This window comes from Artemia franciscana, chromosome 5 (assembly GCF_032884065.1).
Source record: "Artemia franciscana chromosome 5, ASM3288406v1, whole genome shotgun sequence".
In the NCBI taxonomy this organism is placed as follows: Eukaryota; Metazoa; Arthropoda; class Branchiopoda; order Anostraca; family Artemiidae; genus Artemia; species Artemia franciscana.
In genome coordinates, this window is record NC_088867.1 from 25,289,123 (window position 1) to 25,310,536 (window position 21,414).

The window sequence follows — 21,414 nt, forward strand, 5'->3', positions numbered from 1 at the left end:
AACTTCGAGGTAAGATTTACAGCGCTATAATACTTGATAAAGATTAATTTACTTAAAATATGTATATTTTTTAAAATAGAATTTAAGCTGCGTAGTCTAATTTGAAAAGCAGACAGCTTCGTACTTAAGAATATTTTCAAACTCTATTGATAAAAATTAACAACACCACACCAAGGAAGCTAAAGTTCTTCGGAATTGAAGTTAAGGTTCTTTTAACGTATGTTTATTTATTATTTATTTAAGAATTAACGACGCTTCTTGACTATTATGGTCCCTGCGTCGGCCCTGCAGTGCATTCCTGCAGCGTGATTTGATCTCTGGGTCCCGTATTACCAAGCTAAGGTCAAATCCACTGCGCCACCACAGGACTTTAACGTATGTTTGTTCTTTTCATTTTGAGTTCTTTCTTTTCGCTCAGCGCAGCCGTTGGTCATGCACCGAGAATAATATTCATATAGAATATGTCTACTACTAAATCGGTATGAAAAGCTATCATTCGGAATTATTTAGTTCACTCACTACTGAATATCTATTAAAAACGACTTAACGATTTCTTTTCACAGGTATTTTGCGTAAAAACAGCGGACATTTTTCTGCTTCATTAACAAATGCTATGAGCGATTGCTTTGAAAGACAGAACCGTTACAATAAAGGCTTAAAGGCTAAGTTTCAAGTTGCTTAAAAAGAATGAAGAAGGTATATAAAATACTAAGTCATACAAAAAAGTAGATAAAGTTCAACCTGACCAGACAATTTTAAGCCGTTACCACAGTTAAGGAAACAATATTTTTAAAAACAAAAACGACTTCAAAAATTTCCACCATTCTGGAATTGTATACTAGTGATTTCTAGAATTTGCAGTAAAAAATTGCAGTAAAAAAAATCTTCAAATACAATTTCAGAAATATGGCGGTCTTTAGAGGATTCTGATTTGCATGTTTAAGAAACCAAACAATATAGCTATATATAAATATATACTATCTTTGTAAGTGAGCAATAATTGTGTATGTATGTGAGTATTTTTTCTCGAAAACAGCTCCCTATTTTTTCGGAAAAATTGGCATCCTGACATATATTCTGGCCTAAAAAAACGATTTAGACAAGTCAAAAGTTTGAGAAAATTCGTTAAGAGCCTTAATTTTGGCAAAAAATAGATTGGCATTGCTTCAATAATAAAATATCTTTGAAAAGAAACAATATGAAAAGACATCAAATTGCGTAAAAAGTAAAAAACTGGGAGTTGCAAAAATGTTTGTATATTTGAGCAATGGATTACAATTCAAAAACTTTAGAAAAGAAAGCCAAAAGTTTGAAGCTTAGTAGGAAATCGGTATTAAAGATTGGTCTTGCTTTAATAATCACATATTTTTTGATAAGACATCATTATGAAAAGACATTAAATTGCCTACAGAACAAAAAACTGGTAACTGCAAAAATGTTTGTATATATTTTAACAAGGGATTACAAAAAAGAAAACCAAAAGTTTGAAGCTTAGTAGACATTGTACCATTTTCATTTCATATTCCAAAAACATCATTACCAAATTTCTTTTGTTATAAGTACACGCAATGTCTTTTTAAGACATGAAAAAAAGTTGAAATTTTTTTTAATTGCTAAAGTTATTATATAAACTGCAAAATATTTTTAGTACCTGAGCAATAATTATATTTCATTTTTTAATTAAAAATTAAAAACTAGCTGAAAATTTTTAAATTAGTTCGTTCTTTTGTTAGATAAAATCAACTCGCTACGTGATTAAGCTTAAAGGTTCGCAACCAGTTATATAATGTCAGTAAGAAGACCCAAAAAACAAAAATTTGCAATTATTACATATGATTCTTTGGAACCAACTGAACTATCAAATGCGGCAAGACTAAGAGAACAGCCCGAACAAATTAAATTCACAATTGGTGAAAATCAGCAACATGGACCATCAAATGAGACAAAATCAATAGGGGCAGTTAAATCAAAGGACATTGCTACGTTGTCTGAAGTAACCAAATAGTTTGATTCAGCTCTAAAGGGGTACCTGGATAAATCTGAGGAAGGTAAACAGGAAGGGTGTGCGAATACACAGGATGGCTGGTCCCCATCCCCGCACTGGAATTCCTGACAGAAGGACCTTGAGATGGAGATCAGCATCCCCAACTCGGACTTTAAGGAGTATAGCGCCGTATCCTTTACCTACCTATATAGTTTGATTATGACCAAACTCCTCGCCTAATTCATTCTTTGAAAAGCGTTTATCCTTCGGCCTATTGCTTTTATTGTGTAGCATAAGAGGTCAGAAAGGCACCTTCCTAATACCTTAATGATTAACCTCCACTAAAAGTTGGCTAGGGTTGCAATTATATATTGTTAATAAATTTATTATTAGGCATGTCAAAGATTTACCTTAAAGTTTTGACATAGCGATTACCATCTGGAAGATCAAGAAGTTTTCTTAGAAATTCTTTTTGGACCTTCACAAAGTCCTTTGGTAGAGAGTAAATTCTTCCAAAATATTCCAATGTTTCACTGATGGTAAATTCACCATATAATGCCAATTCCTAAAATAGACAAAATATTTTATTGACTAAATCTATGGCAAGGTTTTTCATTTTAAAACGTTGAGGCTTTCACTTCTTCTGTCTGTGGAAATTTGTTGGAATTCCCAATAGGATTTACTAATAATCGTAAACTAATATGAATTCTTGTAGCACTCACTACCAGGCTTACTTACAAAAATTAGGTTTCCCATGCCTTGAGGTGCATAAGGTATTAATGTCTTCCATGACTCCCGATCCTAGGCCAGAGACCAAAACCCGACCGTTGATTTGCTCACCATAGCAGCCTCCTTTTCAATGGAATAGCATAATACAGTTTACTGTTTCCAACTTTTCTGCTGGCCAGAACGGTCAGCGTACTACCAGAACTATTCTAAGTAGAAGGCTCAGTCAGGGAGTACGACAGGGGGGGGAGGCAAATCTTTCCAGTTCCTGTTCTTAAAAAACATCGGTATATTTACAACTTTTCCTATATTTTTTTCTGTAATTTAGCAAGTCTTAATGTTTTTATTTCGAGGTTGCCTCCCCTTCCCAAAAAAGCTTGCACATGCACCCCTACTCAGTAATGAAGAATATCAAGTCCCTTTTTTTACAATCTTAGGTAACTCTTACATAACTGAAACCCACCAGACCCGTTTTCGTTTCTGTTCAACCTGCCAAGTTCTGCCTTTCATTTCCAAATTTATCATTTTACACTCCGCGGTGACCTCTCTGACGCCTAAGATCGCCAAAAACAGCCAAAAATTAAGCTCTTAAAACGCGTTTAAATCATGGACAGGATCTATAAATTTGGTTGACGAAAAACGGTCTGATATTTCAGTGAGAAGCCAAGTTATAATCTATTTACTGGCTACGATATTTCAGCACTAGCTGAAGGCCTGAAACCACTGCTGATACTATTTCCAAAAGTATCCATTATTTCCTTTGGTCAAACCAAATATGCCAGATTTTCTTTTGTTTGCTTATTCTCACCTTTTACCAGAAAGTAAAGTTTCCCTACCTATCATGGTGAATTTCTCTTGAACTTTTTGCTCGTCTGTTACAATTATACCCAAAAGTAGGCTACTGACTAGATTTTATTCGCTTTAATTTAAAAGTCCTTCGAAAGTTAGTTTTCCTGAACTTCACAACTTCCGAAAGTTAGTTTCTACTAATGAGCCTACTCAATAATGAAAGACTAAGCAAGGGTAAAAGATCATGGTGGACTCATGAAGTTGTATCACGGAAATTCCAATTCCTATAATGGTTCAATAGATGAACAAAGCTCAGTTCTCTTTTTTTCTTGGGAGGGGGAGGGGATAAAAGTTCACAAAATCCGGGGACTCAAGCCTAAAAACAATTTGTGAGTGCGGGACAGAAACCCCTACCAAAAACCTTTGGGGGGGGAGAATCCCCTCCGACCACTTTTTAGGGGGATAGGACACCAAGCAGAGAGATTAAATGGTTTCTACACAATCCCTAAAGTTCAGCTACTAACATGTTCGAAGTAGATTAAATTCCCCTCCCAGAGAAAAGAAGAATCAGCCTCTCTAAAAGGAGGAGTTGTTTCAATCCTTTGCCTTCCTCCTCAAAGCAGTTGAAGGTTCATTCCCCATAAACAAAATTTATGCGGGCACATTTGTAATCTATTCTTATTCGGCAAGCATTTATTTAGTTCATGATATACCTGCACTTCTTAGGTAGACAGTTCCATTACTAAAACTACTTTGTGATGCGGAAATATTCAATGAACCTTAAAACACCCGAGGTAGCGATGAAAAAAGGAAGTTTCTGTTACAGAATGCCGTCAAGCCCATGCTTGAGGATAGCTATGAGCTAACATGGCATTATCTAAAAAAAAATCCTAACAGGAATATTGTAAGTAGCCAGAAAGGAGCGTGGCAACACAATTTTTGGTAATATGGCAGGTAATAAACACTGGTGTGGCAAATAATACGTCTCACAAAATATTACGCAATGTCTTTTCAAAGCTGTTCGTTCAGAAATGTGACAATTTGACAGAGACTTAAGTTGTTCATTTTATTTGTCATTGCTTTTAGGGTAGGCTACAACAATCTTTTTTCCAAGATTCTTTAAACCAATACAAAAAATAACTTAAATGAGAATTAGAGATGATGATGAAGATGAAATATATTTAGAGAGCTCTATAAGCAAATTAACCTGTTGTAGCACAGTGGATTGGTGCTCTGCTTGGCAATACGGGGCCCAGGGTTCGATCCCCGCCGCAGCAAGGTTGGGCGACAACCTTGCTACTTGTCCCTGTAAAAAACACCCAGCAACTGAAACGTCGATTCGACGCCCTATGCGCCAGCAATGGCTCTGGAGGACCTTTATCCTTATTATAAGCAAATTCCGTTACAGGCACAGCTTAGGCCAACCTCGATTTTTTTATGAAGTAACGGATCATACTTTTAGTTTTGAGTGTCTTACTTATACATTAAGGAAGTAGATTGTTTTGCTACTAGGAAAACAGTAGGAAACTCCTTGAGGCAATACTGAAGCCGACATTAGAAAAAAAGGCTTAAAGGATGATTCCGAAAAAAGGAGGATTTTGAGCGACGTCTCTCTCCCCTCACCCATTATTTCACGAATTATTATTCAATGTTCCCCTAATTCTGTTTTTCTGAACTATGGGGTTGTGTACAGTTACTTATTATGAGTTTCTTACCTGGGGCATGTACCCAACTCTTCTGCCTGGAATACCACTCTGCTTAGTTCCTGGCTCACCACCGAACACTAGGATCTCACCACTATCTAAGCGGCGACGCCCTACAATACAGCTAAGAAGTGTAGTCTTGCCACAGCCACTGGCACCTAGCAGGCCATATCTAAAAAAAGAACCATTTTTCATTTATTTAAATTATACTTGGCCGAAGAAAACGTTCCTTTAATGAGTTGTACCGAACGTAGAAACCATTGAAGATATTTAATCAGCACTCAGACCTTTATAGCAAGGATCTGCATTAAAAGATAAGATCTCATTGATCTTATTGTGGATCTCATTCAGAATGAGATTTTACTAATACCGAAATTCAGTCCCAAAATCTGATATTAACTGATGCTAGTAATCAGATTTTACCATTTGCAACGGATAGTAAGAACACTGAAATCCGCTTGTACAATAATTATCCCAGGTATTCGTCTTTATCCCAGATCTCATACACTCCTTATTTCTCCTGTGTAAATCTTCTTGAGCTATTATTTACTGTTTACAATATTTTCTCTATCTGGATAAAGTTTAAGGTTTCTCTTTCAGGATAAGGCCAAATTCTGACACTCCAGTCTATTGAAATCCATTGAACTCCAGTTTTGACTCGATCCAGTTCTGGACACTTGCAAAATTTATTGTGAACGGCTTTGGCATCAATGGATCCCCAAAATAGCGCTAGGTTAAGTCCCGTTGTCATTTGTGTTTAGAAAAAAAGATCTGTGTTTAAACTGTATCATTTGGACCAATCAGTACAGCTTATAAAAAAGGGAAAAAGTTTTGGTTCGTTGAAAATGATTTTATCTAGAGGTTGACGTCTAGCTTGGCATGTGTGTGAATTCAGCTTTAGTCTCACAGTAACTACGTCTTGAAACCCAAACTAGAAAAAAAAATCAAAAAATTTGTTATTAGCTACCAAAAGATACATGCGATTTAATAATCAAGCTCAATCTGAAGTAAATATTTCTTAATTATAAGAAACCAAGGAACGTACAGCCAAACGTCTAATCTACCTTTGCTAAATACAACATTCGAATCTGGTTGCGTTATTCTGTAAAATAATTTCTGATGTTCTCTCTCGGAATCTGCAGTAATTTTCCAATAATTTCACAGCTTTTCATAGAAGAGCTCAGCCAGGCTTGTTTCATATTTTCCAAAGACCGTTGGATATACAGAAGTTTAATTTCCGAAAAAGCAGGATTCTTAAAAACAGTTTTTTGAAACTTGAATGAAACCTCGTGTTCTAAATATTATTGGTATTGTTTGAAACTGATCCAAACTTACACAGCCTCCTTGGTGCAAGCTATTAAATGTTAGTGTATTCTTCACCAAATGTATGAAAAGAAAAACTTCAAATTGTTTGCAGAAATAATTTGAATTCAAATTGTTGCAGAACATTTCAAATAACAAAGTAGTGAAAATTTAAAAAGGCGTTGCTGAATTTTGAAAGAGATTCAGAACGTGTTTCCAATTCTTTTATTTTCATTAATCTTTACTACTGATAATTTTCATTATTTTCTTTTCTAATAAATAAAAAAAATCATTAAATTTGATGCAGGAAAAATTAGCATTGTTTATGTTTATCTTAAAAGTAAAAGTTAATTACGAAATCAATTTTCCAGATATTTTGAAAAAGAACTTTAAACGCTGATATCTCCTTTTTTCTTTTTTATTTCTCTAGAACTAGAGGGGAACAGAAACATCGTTGAGAGCCGTTTAAGAGCTCACTGAGGAAGTTGATGTTTACATCTACAAGCTTTTTTTTAATTTTTCTTGAAAACGCCTTTTTTGTAAACCTGGCATGGAAAATGGGACTTTTTGTCAGGTTTATGGAGAGGAAAGGCTTGCAAGCACTAATAGTGCACCATTGAAATCTCCAAAGTCGAAAACCTTTAACCGAATGTTTACAGTCTGCCTCTTAAATAACCCCACTTCTAGTCCCCTTAGCAATGAAACATTTTGGAACGGGCTTTAAAGAAATTGTAGTGCATAAAAAAAAATTTAACTTAGCGCCTAAATGCTCTATCTAAAATAATACAATTACTTCCATTAGAGAGCTAATGCCTACATTTAGCCTAAGTGTTTTTTTTTACAAATTTATCTTGACAATGCCAACATAAAGCGCCACATGACACCACGAATGGGACTTATTGTGTCATCTCTGAAGCGAAAAGGTTGGGAAGCATAAATAAAGTTTTTCAGAAATCTCCGTAGTCAAAAACCCTTGATTCAATATTTAAAATCCTCCTCTAGAAGGCTCCCTCTCTCAGTTCCCATAAGCAAAAAAAAGTAGAAACGAGCTTTGAGAAAATTCGCTTTTAAAAACTTTTTGCAAGCGGACAATAGTCCATGTATTGCAGGTACCGATCTCCTGATCCTCTGCCTTCAGCCTGTTAGAGGAAAATCATCCAGCGCTCCCTGTGTTTTCCCCTCAGATTTTTCCAGGTAACCATTTGGAATTGGGTCAAAGAGTGGAATAGTTCCAGTTAAAACCCTTAGGGTACATTCCTCTATATCAGTTCAGCACAGCTTTGTTAACCTATGCGTATATATTTTTTGGTTTCTTAACTTTATCCAATTTGTTCTTCTTTATAGTTCGCTGAGCTTACATGCATAGAATATTACAATTTCAAGATGGTACCACATCATTTAAAATATCTTCCCATTCACGGACATAAAACAGACCGTATACAAGGTAGTACTATACCATAGGAAATTGTTAATTAATAATTATCCAAACCCATCAAGCAATAACCTCCAAAGCCTATTTAGCGGTTGTACTCGTAGTTGTCGAGAACTTAGTCAACGACCGATAAGACAGGATACCCCAATATGAATAATTACCGGTTAAAAAAATCTTCACTTGGAGTTATATTTAGAAGTCTTAAAAAGGAAGTCGGCCTAGTATCTGGGTGGTAGGCACACAGCGGGTAAAGCAATAAAAAACAGATAATTTGAATGTTTTTAATGGGCGTACTCGGAATTTCTATCGTAAACCTTATCAGCAGAGTCAATTTATCATATTTGAAAAACTAAATTAACAAAATATTCTAACGTTCAATATAAGTTGGAAACTACTTCAACAATTGTATTAACAAATCAAATTTAATTACAAAGCTAAAAAAAATATAGTTAAAAAAACAAGTTACGACAAACATAAACAGCAAGATATTATAAAGTAAAATTAACGACTCAGTGCAGCACGTAGCCATCTGAGGCAAACAGCTGCGCACCCTTCTTTTCCACCCAGTCTATTTAACACTTCAATCTTAACCCTCTCCCATGAAATTCCAATGTCCTTCAAATCCCTCGTTATGACCTCTTCCCACCCCACTCAGGATGCCCTATTTTTGCTTGTTCCGGGAAGGGCCGCATCCGGGATTCTTTTGCGGGAGGGGGGGCACAAAAACTTCAAAGAACGTACATAAAACTTGTTTCTATTCATTTTTGTGGCGTTTTTGCGAGTCGGGCAAAAATTTCGGGAGGGAGGTCAAATCCACTATGCCTCCCCCTGAATACCTTCTTGGGCCCCAGATGGTTGGCAAAAAGCATAAACTTTCGCAATATGTCTTCATTCAGCCGTAAAATGTGGCCTAGCCATCTTATAAATATGGAGGTTTTAGCGGGGGATAGTTCTTGCCCCTTTACACGTATTAAGAGAGGATGTCTGTTAGAACATAAAAGTGAATATTTAACAATATATTATCAAGAGTAAACATACACATAAATTTTATTTTCAGGCGTCTTAATGATAATGTTCGTCAAGAGTGACTTGAATGGAAAAAAAATAAAGCCAGAAAAATAACAATTCGATTTGATTTTTAAATAATTTTTGAACACCTTCGTGTGCAGGACCTTGTTTCTTGGGAAGGTACAATTTCAAAAATCGGTTGTTTGGACATCTGCTTTGTAGTGTTTTACTGTAGTAAATGACAACATCCCGTTGTTTGGCCAATTGTTTTTAAATTGATTATGGAAAGGCGGTGTAGCCAAGGCCGTATCCAGTATTTTTTTCGGGGGAGGGGGGGGGCGTACTACACAAGGATTTTTCGGACGGGGGGTACACATAAAACACGCATAAAAATTTGCTTATATCCATTTTACTACGTTTTTACGAGTCAGTTAACCCCTTTAATCCCCCTTCTTGGATAAGGCCTTGAGTGTAGCATCTAAAAGTACTTACGTTTTAAGATTTTAGTATCATGTACATAAAAGGAATACTTACATGGTTCCCTTTCTAAGTGTCATGTCAAGGGACTTGAGAACGTGACTTCTCTTCTTTCCAACTCCATAGCTTTTGACTGCATTTCGAACATATACAGCATCGACGATGGCCATATCCGAATCTGGCTCGGATACTGATGGATCTGACACAGAAACTTCGGAAACGGTTGAGCTTATCGCCTTGTCAGATAAGTCGTCAATGGACGGCAAAACAATCCCGTCGTAGTCTCCAGACTCAACTAAAACTGTTGGACTCCTGGAAAAATAAGAAATTTTGCGGTTTAGAGATAAGAATTTCCCATTTCCGACAAGGAAATACGGTGAGCTAAACACAAACTAAGTATATACAATTTGCATTGAATCTGTCTGCTTAATTGAAAGTAATTGTTAGATAAGATTGTATTCATGATGCACGAAATGTAAAATTTTGTGCAGGAGCTAAATCTACCAATTTAATTCAGAAATTGACCGTAGCTCTCAGCCAGTCATTAATTTTCATCTCTAAAAACAATCGCGTCGTTTCGGAGGGATCAAGGGGGCAGTTGTCCCTCCGATAATTTGGAAGAAATTATTATATGGCCCATGTCCATTGACTCTCTGGATGTAGACGCCTCTTGCCCCCAGATAAAAATGCTGGAACTACGACCCTGTATGTCATTACATCACGGGTACAAAATAAAGAGTTGAAATGAAAGCTCGTCACAGAAAGTACACCTTTCATTTTATCAGGTACTATTACATTACTATTAACCTTATTCTCATTCCTGTATTCACCTACCACTAGTAGCCAGAAATAAGTTGCATGGACACCCTCGGGAGAGGGGGTTAAAATCTGCCCCCTGCAAGGGCAAAAACATCCAAAAGCTCAATATTAGTAACATTCAGGAAATAAGGCACTTTTCTGCTGACAAATTCAAACCCACATACCCCACCATTTGTTCGCAGATTTACCCCCATAAAATATATGCAGCCACTCTTCTAGCCCAAAATTCGAAAAATTACGCACAAATACAAACTTTTGCTAAAGCTTCCTTATTCCAACCAATGGCCCTTTTTCATTCTTGTACCCCTGTCAAAACAGAGGCTTAAATAAGCCTTTGGAACACAAACCTGAATCCAGATCTATTAATCACCCTTTTCATCGCCATCACCAACGAATTACACCCTAAGCTGGCATGCGTTATTTCATAAGAAACAGATAGAAGCCAAAGCAGAGAAATAATAACCTATTTTGAGGGAGCAGAGAAAAATTTGACCAAAGACAAGGAACCTACAGGTTTAACGAAACTTATAGGGAATTATGAAAAGACGAAAAATTTGGGGGGGGGGAGCAAGGCTCACCTCCTATCAGGACGCATGCAAGCCCCAAGCCAATTAATTTCTTTCCAGAGGAAAAAACAAAAGCTTCTTGTCCCCCATAAAAATGGAAAGGCTATACGCCTTTTGTGGGTCCCCTTTTGCGTGTCTGGCTAAAAAGGAGATAATTTTACAGTAATAACTGCCAGGGGCGTAGCTCCAGCGTTTTTATTTGGGGATGGGGGGCACGAGGGGTCTACATCCGGAGAGTTAAGGGGAATGGGTTATATAACAATTTTTTCTCCAAATTATTGGGTGAGGGGACAGCTGCCCCACCCAACAACACCACTGAAAGCTGGCTACTTCGCACTGGTAGTTGTGAAATAAAGAAAAAGTATTCCTATTAAGTAGGCTGCCAATGAAACAGAATAGGCTGGAGTCCCACTAATGAGTGCATTAGCAATATAAAATTACTGTTTCCAGAAAAAAGTTGAAACTTAATTTGTAGCTAAAAAGAAAAAATAGCCCCTGACTAAACCAAGAAATATCATTGAAATAGCCTAAGCTAGTGAATCACTTAGCTAAATATCTGCCATCTAATATTTTCGTATTTTCGAAATTCATTGCTATATAAAAGAATCTACAATTGTTGCCTATTAAAAATGTAAATTTTTTACAGCTTTTTTTGCGAATATCAAAGCCTTTGTCAGAGCTTGGCCCTATTAGTGCTCCTACATATTAACCTAGTTTGCAAACTGTAACCAGAAGAAAACGAAGAAAAAGAAGCACTAAAGCAATTTGACATGATAAAAATAGGAGTCCTCATAACGTAATAATATGTTTTAGCATATACTAGCTGCAATGTTTCAATTTAATTTCTGTACGTCAGTAAATTATCAAATATACTTCTTTTCCCTCTAAAGCTGGATCCGAATAAAAAAATTAAATTGAGCATTTAGTGGCATCTATTTGCGGTCAAAATAATTCTTTTTAGATGACGCTGTTCAACAAAATTTTCAAACCTGATTTTTTCGCAGTTGTAAGGAAAAATGAGAGAACTCAGGGTCGCTTGGGGCCCCGAATACAAACTTCAATTTTTAAGGGAAAGAAAGATTTGTTACCCAAATCAAAATAGTATCTATAGAAATTGCGGGGGTATTTTAAATCGGAGTGTGCTGGCAAAATCGGGTAGAAGCTTTCTTGAACAAAGCACCCTGTCCGTAATTCTAAGCCCAAAGGGTGAAGGGATCTGGAAAGCATATTAATAATTTTGAAACATTATTCATTGATTTATTGCGGTAACAAGCTGAGGAAAAAATCTGGTTGTATTGGTTTGTAACGGTTGTACTGGTTGTATTGATTTTGTAGTTATCGAAATTTTACTACTTTTGTTGTATTGAAATGTAAAACGAAAAAATTAAAGGGTGCTCTAGAGGATGAATGAAAATTGATATGAATAACGGCTGAGTTCTAGGTGTTTACCCCCCCCCCATGGAAATACCCCAGTGGAAGATACTGCCTGACCCCCCCCCCTGTTTTTAGAAAATAGGGTTCTCTAATTTGAGAATTTTATTTGAGTTGTGTTTTATTTTATTTTTTAGTTTAGTTGAAAATATGTAAGGAAAATGAAAACGTGGAATTTACACACCATAGGTATCTTAAAAACTAGAAAATATAGTAAATCCATTTTTTTTGAAGGACTTCCATATGAACTTTTGCGATTTTTGGCAGTAGTGGGTGCCAAATTAAAAAAAAAAGAAGTACAAAAATATAGGCGAAAAATCATTTTGCACTTTATTGAAAAAAAATCATGGATTGTAGGTTTAATTAACATATTCCTGTATTTAGTCCTTAAAGTCTTAATATTACTTTTTTTTTATTTTAAGTAAAAAAAATTGAAAACATTTAAAAATGTATTTTGTTTCCAGTAAAGTGCAAACTATGTTCAGGTCTTGAGGTTTGAGGGTCATCAGCCATACTCATGATAATTTTTGGTTGTTTAAAGTTTAATCGGTTATTTATTAACGCACTTTTATTTGAAACAAATTTTAATTTCTCATTGTTTTAAAAATAATGCTGGTAATTCCCTCTTCCGTGGAGGTCTTCCAGCAAAGAGCAACCCCCCTCCATCCCCAGGATGAAAGTTGCTCCCGCAGAAACTTCCCTCTGGAAAGTATATCCCATGAAAAATCTCCGCCCCCTCCACATACAGAAAGACACTATGCAATTCAAACCTAGAAAAAACTTCCCTGGATGATTCCTCTCCACATCTCCACATCTAAAATTGATCGGTACGACAAATAAAAATAATTTCGTACAAGAATTCTAGCAAATTCCACGAGGTGTAAAATTTCCCCTAGAAAGTTCAGCCCCTATAAACCTCCCTCTCCACGAAGGATTCTTCGTATGGAAGATCCCCATAGCTAAAAGTTCACCCCCCCCCCCGTAAAAATGCCCATATACTTAACAATGCCCGTATACGTAAACAATGATCAAGCTTCATGACTTAAAAACCTTTCTCCAAGGGTTATGAGGGGTAATGTTTGCCCATTAACAACGATCCATCTGCCTATTCAGCAAAAAATTATGTTGCAACATTTTTGTTAATCATTTATTGTAAAAAAAAACTATTGTTGTTCGAAAAATTTGAATGTTCTAATTTTGTCCAAAATTTCAGTTACAAACCAACATCTTAATTATAAAAAGTGAAATCCACTTTAAAAGCACTCTTAATGTTAACCAATACTATAGCCAAGTGATACAAAATCGGATTCTAACTAACGAAAAAGCATTTTTAAAAACGTTACAGATCGTGTAAAATGGATTATGAAAAAAGGTGGCCGTCATTTGTTCCCCCCTTCCTCCAAGGAAAACTATCCCCCTCCCCAAGCAAAAGACCTCCCCAGAAAATAACCACTGTGGAAAATACCCCCCCTCCATGAAAAATACTCCCCATGTAAAATACAGCCCCGCGGTAAGTGCCCCCTCTCCCGTTGAAAATAAGGCTTTACAATTTGAGAATTTTATTTGAGTTTAGTTCTTTTTATTTTCCGTAGGGGGAAGGAATTTTGGTACTTGTGTATTATACGCCACTCACTCAAGTTTACGCTGCAGTGACAATTCTTACTTCATAATGTGCAGCATAATCGTACTTAACACATCTTGCATACAGACCCACTATACTTTACCCAACCCCCTAATGTGCAAATATATAGCCCAAATTTGTTTCTAAAGTAACGAACAAACTAACAAAGAAACCGGTTTGTTCTCGAGTTTTACATATCGTAAACTTGAGTGAGTGCCGTATAATACACAAGTACCGGAATTATTGATGGAAAGAAAGATGGATTTCCCGATACTATTTAAAAATAGCAGAAATTAAATATAAAAAAAATAAGTTATTTCAACTGAAAGTAAGGAGCGACTTCAAAACTTAAAACGAACAGAAATTATTACGTATATGAGGAGTGTCCCCTTCCACGAGACCTTGCTCTTTACGCTAAAGCTTTGACTTTTGTCCTGATTCTTTAGAAAGATTCCTGAAACACAGTGGCCGTTTAATTATATTGATAATATTTGTTTTTAAATTCTATAAAAAGACTTCAGCGTAAAGAGCGAGGTTCTCAAACATCTGGCAAATTACTCCTATTAGATAGGCGCTCTGAAATGATAGTGAAATTACCCCTGCTATACCGGTGATTTAGCAAGTGCTCATTTGAGCCAGTCATTGCTTCTCATGAAACCTTTCAACCAATAAAATAATTTTATGGAAAATCTGATTGGCTCAAATAAGCGCTAGCTAAATCTCGGTATCATTCAATTCCTATAGTAAATCAGCCTACACTCAGCCCTCCCATTTCATTTTGCATTTCACACATTTCCTTTTTGACTTTCAGTTTGAGTTGAAAATAGTGTTTACAGTTTTTACCTCTAGTGAATCGATTGGTAAAGCAGTTGAGGCAGTAGTTAAAGGCGGAATAATTACATCAGTATACTTTTGCTTGTGCCTCTAGTCAGGGGCGTAGATCAACCATTTTTATTGGGGGGTAAGAGGGGTCCATATCCGGATAGTCAAGGGGCATAGGCTATGTAATAGTTTTTTTCCGAAATTAATGGTGGCAAACTGCCCCTCTTGCCCCTCACAGTGAAAACGATGCCCCTGTCCCTAGTGTGGCATCAATGTCTTTGCACTCTAAAATGCTAAGAAAAAAATTCAGTGAGAATATAGATAAATTGTTAAAATCGAAACTGGTGTTTTGAAGAGAATGCTATACAAAATAGGAGATTCAATGTTGATAAAAAAAAAAGGAGTTGAAGAAAAAACAGGAATATTATCCAAGAAATGCGTTGTGAAATTTCAAAATAAGACCACTTACTCGCCAACTAGTGAAATATGAATCTCGTGGGAAATAGCTAAAATAGTTACAGCGAATTTGATGTTTTTTTTTTTTGGTAAAATTCTAGTTAATTGACTTCTTCCTATCTCGGAAAGGGTTTAGGTTAGGAAAATGAAACTTTCAGGGATGGGTCTACAGGATAAAGTATGTCCCGGCAAGGTATTTTAGAGTACCCACCACCACTCCTTCTCCCTCTAGAGGGCCCCTAAATTTGTCTACATGACAGGTCTATACCTATTGAAATTTTGACAAAACAACATTTTACCTTAATTTTCAGTTAATAGTTGCCTTTTCTCTGCCTTTAGTTCTGAAAATGCAATTCCTGTTATTTGAGTAGAATTTTGAGCCATATCCAAGTTTTTCTTTCAGAATTTGGGAAATGTATTTGCATATCTTTAAAACCTTATAAAATGGAATTGAGCAAAGTTATGAAGCTGAAAACAATTTTCTTGTACTTCAAATAAGCAGAATATCTATTTCGCAAGGTTTCACTTTTAGAACAAACATATTTTTAAAGGTCATCAAAGGTCAGGGCCCTCTAGAGGGAGAAGGAGTGGAGGTAGTTGCTTCAAAATACCTTTCTGGGACATACTTTAGTCTGTAGATTCATCCCTGAAAGTTTCATTTTCCTAACCTAAACCCTTTCTGAGATAGCAAGAAGTCAATGAACTAGAATTTACCTTTTTTTCTTATCAGAAAAATTTCCTTTTCACATTGAATTTAAAGTTGATGTAAGTTGCAAAGCAATGAAACACGGCTCTTAGTGTTCTAAACTCCAATTTTCTCTAAATTGCACAAATGTAGTAGTGCATTATCTTTTCATTTATAAGCTAAACATATAATTCTGTAGAGGTCGCTAAACGGGCTCGGAGCTAAGTTTTTTTTGAACACATTATTCATATGGAAGCTTTAGAATGCTTTACATTACACATCACTCACTCAATGCGTCTTTTTATTGATCCTGAATCAATACCCCACCCTCCTCTAATGGACAAACATATAACCAAAATTATATACATTCATTGTATTTTGAATAGCGCGACTCTTCTTCCCGGGGAGGCGCTTGCTTAGCGTCTGCCATTAAATTGATAAGAACATATACGCGCTACTGAAAGCACCATATGTGTTAATTTGAAACTACATATTTGTCTATTAGGGGTGGGGATGATTGCACCGGTAGCGATTAGTATATTCGAAAATGGCATGAAAAGTTTTATCAAATAGTGTGTTCTCCTTAATTCTAGCCAAGTAATGACGTAAAACTTTTAAAAAGTAGACATTCAACATAAAGTATGAATAAAGTTAAAACTGAATAAAAGCAACAGCTGTCTCATGAAAGTTTTACCACTTAATCTGTTTATCAGATAGATCTATCTGAGAGACGTAAAGTTGTCTGATAAATGTGACTACTTAATGATTTTGATTCAGAAAATGACAGTGCGCATGAATTATCAAATAATCAGATACATATTTAGCGAAAATAAACCTTAAATATTGCCTTAAATTAACGGCAACACTGATACTGCAAATGCAACCAATTAAACTGGAGACTTGTCCAGCTGAATCCTGATATTAAATGCAAAGCAATTTAATCGCTCAGAAATAAAGGTGGGAGATCAGAAAGAATTGAGACGCCATTTATGTTCGAATATATATGACCCCCAAGGTTTACACTCCTATGTCATGCACTTGGCCCTGCCCACCACCTCATACGCATATTTAAAATGCTCGGAACTGGGAACTGGCAATGAACCCTACCAGACGCCACCAATTTTTAGTTGCTAACTTCCCTAACATGCTCGTGAATGGGCGTTTTTTTTCAGGTCGGTAAAATCTTCTCAATGAAGACGGCCCCTAGAGCTAGATAGCCGGCTTAATTTACAATATTAAAAGGTTGATTGACTTGTCCAGATGGACCGGTATGTTCTACCCTGTGCCGATTAGATGTGTGTGCGATTAGATAAATATAAATTCAAAATAAAAATTTATGGTTCGAAGTTTTGAATTCTAGCTACCAGATTTGATTATCAACCCAGCCGTATCTAAAGATGACGTCTTAGAAACATGTGCCGTCATCTTCTATGCATCATAAACCTCAGATTCTAATTGCTTTATATTTATTTTGCACGCAGAAGCTAAATTTAGGCAGCAGTTAGAAGCTACTAGAAAACATTTTATAGTGATGTCAAAACGTGTTTACATAGTTAAACAATAAGATGAATGAGAACTGGCCACTGAATTTTGCAAGGATTTTTATTCGCAAGACAGGCTAAGATATTTCTTCGAAACAACTGTCTGAAGCAGCAAAAGTAATTTTGTATGCATTATTTAAGACGAAACCTAAGTTTAGTGCTATTTTTATTAACAATTAAAGGGAATAAGAAACTATTTTTAGTTGAAAAATAGCCAGCAATTTTTTTAACTCATCTGTTATCATTTAGAACATGAAAAAAACACATGTGAAAAGTGGCTCTAAGTAGATCAATCGATTCGACTGAAAATTTATATGTGGATAAGTCAAAGGCTTAATTTTACCAAACTAGACCTCTATTTTTAGTTGAAAATAACTATCAATTTTTTAATTAATCTGCTGTTATTTAGAACGCGAAAAAAACACATGTAAGAAGTGTCTCTAACTAGCCCGATCAATTCGACTGAAAATGTATACATGGATAATTCAAAGACTTAATTTTGCCAAACTAGACCTCAATGGTTCTTGCGTATTTGCTGGAAGAATTCCTAAGGTCTGCTGAAAAGATAGTCGAACTGAAACAAAGCTTAAAAAACATACACTGACTTCCTTTTAAGTGATGTATTCCTTTTGTGTATCCCAAACAATCACGACAAACCGGCAGACCTGGAACTAACTTAGTTTTGACGGTCGTGTACTAGAAGAAAAACTTATGTGCACGCGTTTCAACCCTGTTTCGATCTCCCGAGACTCGCACAAACCCATGCGAGACATTTCAACCCAAACGATGAATCTATTTCCGTCTTCACTTTCAGCTTATTCACTTTCAGCTTGTGGGAAAAGAAGCTACACATATACCTAAATAGTGATTTCTCCTTTGTTCCCATGAAATTTAGTGTCCAGGCACTTTAAACGAATTTCCCTTTCCCTCTTTCGGAGAGATATCAAATTTAGGGTATATTCCTAAAAGAAGCTTACGATATGTGGATTTCTCTGAATAGGCATTTGTGTTAATTTTATTCGCAGAATTATCTCCTCCCAAGGGCGTGTCCAGAAGTTGTGTTGGGGGGGGGGAATCGCTCTCAGAAGGTGTTTTGCAAAAAAAAAACTTTACAAACGCTGCACAATTTTTCTATATGCCCTTTTGTTACGTTTTTAAGAGTCGGACAAAATTCCATGGGGAAGGGTCAAATCCTGTACCTCCCTCCCAGATACGGCCTTATCTCTTCCCATAGTGCTCTGCTTCATGTTATTTCCAATCTCTCTAAAAGCATCGAAGGGTGGGGATTGTAGTTATCGCCTTCTTCATGGGCCAAGTATCGGTAAAGATCCGGCCGTCTAGTCTATTTACGCTAAATGGCTATTTTTTCCTGATTAACAAGACAAACCCTGGACCACAGACTTATTACGGGCTCGAAATATTTCAGAGCCCGGTCCGAATAATATTTTACTTGCCGTGTTTTCGCAAAAATATTATTTAAATGAAAGACAATAATACGATTATATTCTAATGTTGCACAGGAAATTAAAAAATTCCATTTTTCATACTGATTAAACGTGTTCCGTAATTAAATACGCTTAATGAAGTCAGCGATTTTAAATTTATAAACGGAGAGTATCACCACATTTTCATGCGTTATGTTACCATGTGTTGAGAGTTGGACTATTGGAATTGAAAAACACACGAATACTTAATTGTTCAAAAGGCGTTTTTAGAAGTGAGGAATAAGAAAGTGGAACTAATTGTTCTAATTACCGGTTACTTATGCCAAACTATGATGTACCAAGGATAAAGGATATTAATAACATAATTATATCGTTATGACACAAGTGAATAGTGATAAGATTTCAACTATTCATTTACTATAAAAAGTGAAGTCTGGCAAATTCCAATTATAAAAGTTTCAAGGTGTACATTATCCAGAACACACTCGAGAATTTGGATCTGCAGATCAGACAATAACCGGTTTATACCTGTCAGTATTCGAAAAAAATTAGTTTAGGCTCAGTTTAAATCTACGCTTTAGGTATTTTTTATCATATATTTAATATATTGAGATGGTATTTTGGTTGGGTTAGGTTGCCATAATTCTTTGTTGTAGTTTCCATAATTTTTTTATTAAAGTATTGTATTTTCATCATATTTTGGTATATTTCATTAGGATTAACATAGCTTCATTTCTGGAGTGCGTACTGGATAATACACAATTACCAGTTTCAAATATTCAACTAAACACAATACGTTTCATTAGCATTTTCCAATAATAGAATTTTTTCGATTTAAGCAAAAAACTTAAATCCCAAACGGTGTCTAATTTAGTATTACTATCTTAATAAAGCATTAATATGCAATAATGCCCTGAAAAGTTGCTTTGTCACAATGATTTTCATTCACAGAACAGAAAAGGGAATGTTTAATCATACTTGGCTGGTCGTCGGTATATTACCTTTCGGCATACAATTTAAACATTAACTGTCATCATATTTTAAAGTGTGTGAAAATGAATATAGAATCACCATTTTTGACAATTAGATAGACATGGTATATATTTTTATTTAATCTTGTATTATTGTTATTATTACCTGGTATTCCAGAACACACCTCAATTTGAAAATTGAAACACAAAAGATGGTTTCCTCAAATAGAATTTATGGCAATTTACCTCGAAAATTATGGTATTTAGCAAATACATAATTGTTAACAAGCTTTATTACTTCCATGAGGAACGAAGTCAGCAATTTATAGCGGCTTAAGGGGGTCCAATTTAAAACAAAACAATATTTATAGAAAAATATTAATTTTTTTAAGCGAAAAGCGTTTTATCTTAATTTTATGTTTCCAATAACAGCAGGCCCATAACAGCATTCATTTCAGGATCTTTAAGTCCGCCACTTGTGTGGATATTTGTCGGAGGACAAATTCAAAAGCAAAATGAAAAATAGACTGCCAAAATTGTTTACAAACTACAGTCTAATTTTTGGGGCAGGTTGTAAAAATCTCAAGCTTATTAGGGAACTCGATGTCAAAGCTGCCTTAAGATTGGATTTATCAAATTTCGATTTACATTTCACGGGAAAAAAAAAAAAATTAATAAATACATTTCCAGTCTTTAAACCTTTACTGGTGTGTTTTGTTCATAAGTAATTTTTTAAATAACTTGCGCGGCTTTGGGAATAAAAAAAAACTCATCGCCCCCTCCCGATACAATTCTCACACATGTGGTTGTGAAACTGTATTTTGGTTAAAATATAGTAATATGCAATTTCAAGAAATATGTTGCTTCGACATTCAAGTCCAAATAATAGGGGCTAAAGCAAGACTTGAACAAAGCTTCGTTCTTTGTTCATAGGTGGTTTTTAGTGTCATTCTTGGTTCCAAAAAAGGCTTGAATAGCGGAGCCGCAAAAGTATGCGATAGCATCTACAGGGTATAGACCCTTTCACTTTATTTATTACTTAATTTGGTAGCCTGCTTAAGAGGTAGCTATATATTAGCCTTTCTTTCATTTAATATGTAGATCTTTGGTAATCCAGAAATAATCTTATTCATCTGATTGACTGCAGGTTGTTTTTTTTTTCATTTCCATCTGATTCCATTTCTACATTGTCCAGCTCGACAGAATTTCAAAAAGACTAGATTTATACTTCAAAAGGAGATAGGAAGAGTTTGACTTAGCTATGTATTCGGAAGGGATCTCTCTAGTGGTGGATGGCGTTTACCCCCCCCCCCCCCTATGAGCAAATATATAGCCCAAACTATATATTTCCCATATATTCTGCCACTTGTCTTTGTCTTGCCTCACGCTAAGCTGAAATAAACTAAAAAAGAAACCGGTATGTTCTTGAGTTTTACACAGCGTAAACTTGAGTGAGTGGTGCATAATACACAAGTACCGAATTCCTTACCCCAACGGAAACTAAAAAAACGAAATTCTAGAATTCGAAAAGTCTCATTTTTCACGGGGAGTATTTTCTTCGGGGGGATATTTTCTGAGGCGGTATTTCCCAGGGGTTAGGGATGGTTGGTGGTATTTTTTTTTGGGGGGGGGTAAA

At 35.6% G+C, this 21,414-nt stretch overlaps 1 protein-coding gene across 4 annotated transcripts in view; it reads right to left on the minus strand.

Moving 5' to 3' along the window:
* The window catches only part of LOC136027155 (ABC transporter G family member 20-like), an 89,238-nt gene that overhangs the window by 54,424 nt on the left and 13,400 nt on the right, over positions 1–21,414 (minus strand). For 2 of the 4 annotated variants that reach the window (XM_065704139.1, XM_065704138.1), the window contains 3 exons: positions 9,479–9,733; positions 5,215–5,374; positions 2,395–2,549 (listed from right to left, as the gene is read on the minus strand). In XM_065704139.1, coding sequence (XP_065560211.1) covers positions 2,395–2,549; positions 5,215–5,374; positions 9,479–9,733 — 570 coding nt within the window. The other 2 variants (XM_065704137.1, XM_065704140.1) reach the window with 2 other exon arrangements.